Genomic DNA, 2,670 nt, shown 5'->3' with positions numbered 1-2,670 from the left:
CCCTCATCTCAACAGTCGCAACTGTTAACTTCACATTTACATTTTTTTTTAAATTTCAAATTTATTTACTGTCTGTTTTATGAGTTTTTGTTTTATGTATTTTAGTCTTATTTGTTTTACTGTGCGACAGACTCAGCTGTTGGCTGTGAGAAGTGTAGTGACTCCCCAGAGGCCAGTGTGTTATCGTTTGAAAGCTTTGATACTTCTGTCAGTGTCAGCGGGTTCAAAATATTTGACTCTAAGAAATGCTTAGCTGAATAATTCATCTCTATTTCACTTTTCAAGTCAAGTTTACATTTTTTGGCACTAGGTGGCTCTAACGTGTCGTCGGAAACGTCGTCATGTCTTTCAAGCCGAGAAACGACCTGCTTGCCTGGTCCATTGCTGTTTGTGTCGACATTGTGATGATCTACAGCAGAGTCTAAGACTTTAGTACTGCTAGAGTTATCCAATACAGATAAGCTGCCTATAGATTGGAAGTTGGTGAGGTTGTCAACATCTATTGTGGGTTTCAGCTGGTGACGTTTCTGATCTCCGTAAATCAGCATGCTAAAATTCGGACTAGACGACCGGTCCCTTGTTGTTGCAGGAGACGGGCTATCCTGGTCTTGGTCGAGGAATCTATCCATGTAGTCTCTGCAGAAAGAAGAAAGAGACAAGAATAAATAAATGGTTTCTCCTGATGAAGATGAGAAATGAGCACACCATTTGTTAAAATCTCTCACTTCACAGACTAAGTCAGCTGTTTTGCAGTCACACAGCTAGGGGAACATAAAGATTGTACTACTGATAAATCCCAGTCTCTGAAGGAATTTTTCTGTCCACACGATCTCACCATAATATATATTAATAGCCTATGGGTGTTTAACAGAAAAATATACAACAGAAAGTAAAGCAGCCTCTTGGAAGAATTGATTTTAGCTGTGATGATGGAGAGACAACTAAATTGTCACAGCATCTTTGCATCTTCCTTGGTGAGGCCAACCACAACAAGATTAACAAAGACTGTCAAACCAGATGGGCAATGATAAAAAGCATATACAACAGACTTACGTTATTCCTGGATGTAGAGCATATTTCTTTTTCTCAATTCTGTTTTTATTTGCGAATATATCATGCCGCTCCGTTTTCTTCCAGAGATAGTAAAACTGAACAAGTTCTCCAACTGACCGAGTTCGCACCTGCAAAAAACATATGTACCCCCATATTTATGACGAAAATAAAAAATAATAAAAGAAATGATGAAATGTAGTAATAAATAGCCAACATCATAAATGGTGTATTGTTTCTTCTTCCTCATACCTTCAAGATGGCATTTTTTATATTTTGATGCTGCGTCATCTCATCAGTAAAACCCTTCAGCTTCAAGGTTTGACATAACTCCCCCACTTCAACTATTTCTTGGTTTAGTATTGCTGTATCTCTTACAACCAACACAAACACAGTCACCTCCTCAATTCACACACACACATCCACCAATGTTACAATGTTCTGCTATGTTATTTATCATCAATCAGTTAATTTGCTTTAACCATGAACCCTTTAGCAACCAAATTCCATTGTCAAATGCCTTGCTTATTTATTCACGTTGCTTTGAATTAATCTTGCAGCTTCAAAACTTCAATGATGTGTTAGTATATTTTTAGAACAACATTGTAGGGTAGGTGTGAGAAGCTGTACCTAGTCAGTTTTAACATAATAAAACAGGTGGAATATTTGAGGCTGGATATGGCCAGATTAAATTGCTAAAGGGTTAAACATTGATCACAAGATGTCTTGTGACAACTAACATGTTGTTGCAGCCTGATAAAAGGAAAATTCCAGCTAACTCATCCCCAAGGCATTTTGTGACTGTAACTTATCTCGTAAAATTTTTTTTATTCATGTATGTTCAGTTACCAAGCAGTTGGTATGTAATTTTAATAACAATAATGGTTTCTAATCTAGGTACAAGACCAGGAATTTTGATGGGAAAGGTGTGGTTTAGTCATGTTATATTAAAGAAATTATAATTGTAGATGAAATCCTTTTAAAGGCATTGCAAACAATATTTATTATATTGGAGAGAAATTTCGATAAAGTTCAAACATAAGGAAATGTTTATCCTGAGGGAGTTATTGGTGAATACCTATCTTCTTCAGGAAGTAAGCCGCCTATTCAGCTGGACTCAAGGGAAATAAGTCAGATAGATTAAGGAATTAATGATTTAAACTTCTTTATTGCCCAGAGAAGGCTTAACATAGAGAAAACAAACAAGGACAGATAGAGGGATTAAGTCGATCACATCAACCCCAGTGTGTAACTGGTGCTTATTTAATCGATCCTGAAAGGATGAAAGGCAAAATCTACCCAGGTAGAATTTGAACTCAGAATGTAACAATGTAATGGCAGACAAAATACCGCTAAGCATTTCGCCCGGTGTGCTAACGAATCTAACAGCTTGCTATTATATTGGAAAGCAGAATGGTACCTACAAACACATGCTGTAATTTACCATATTTTAGACAAACAAACAAAGAGAGAGAGAGGGGGGGGGAACAAGTTGACTTGTACACCAGAACAACTTTGGAGGGTATAGCATATTTTAGATTGTACACTGTACTGACTTGCATGCTGGAAAATGTGGCAAAATGCCGGTACATCACTGTTTTGGATTAATTTAATGACAGC

At 37.0% G+C, this 2,670-nt stretch overlaps 1 protein-coding gene across 6 annotated transcripts in view; it reads right to left on the bottom strand.

Annotated features, from left to right (window-relative positions):
• Positions 1 to 2,670, bottom strand: part of LOC106881566 (mesoderm induction early response protein 3) — a 42,463-nt gene that overhangs the window by 1,325 nt on the left and 38,468 nt on the right. For 5 of the 6 annotated variants that reach the window (XM_052972496.1, XM_052972495.1, XM_052972498.1 and 2 more), the window contains 2 exons: positions 1,054 to 1,181; positions 7 to 636 (listed from right to left, as the gene is read on the bottom strand). In XM_052972496.1, the coding sequence (XP_052828456.1) occupies positions 117 to 636; positions 1,054 to 1,181 (648 nt within the window). In that variant the 3' untranslated portion in view covers positions 7 to 116. Of the gene's footprint in view, positions 1 to 6; positions 637 to 1,053; positions 1,182 to 2,670 lie in introns of those variants that run through there. The other variant, XM_052972499.1, reaches the window with a different exon arrangement.

This window comes from Octopus bimaculoides, chromosome 13, assembly GCF_001194135.2.
Source record: "Octopus bimaculoides isolate UCB-OBI-ISO-001 chromosome 13, ASM119413v2, whole genome shotgun sequence".
In the NCBI taxonomy this organism is placed as follows: Eukaryota; Metazoa; Mollusca; class Cephalopoda; order Octopoda; family Octopodidae; genus Octopus; species Octopus bimaculoides.
Note: the sequence above shows the minus strand (reverse complement) of the source record. Positions and strands in the feature narration are given on the sequence as shown.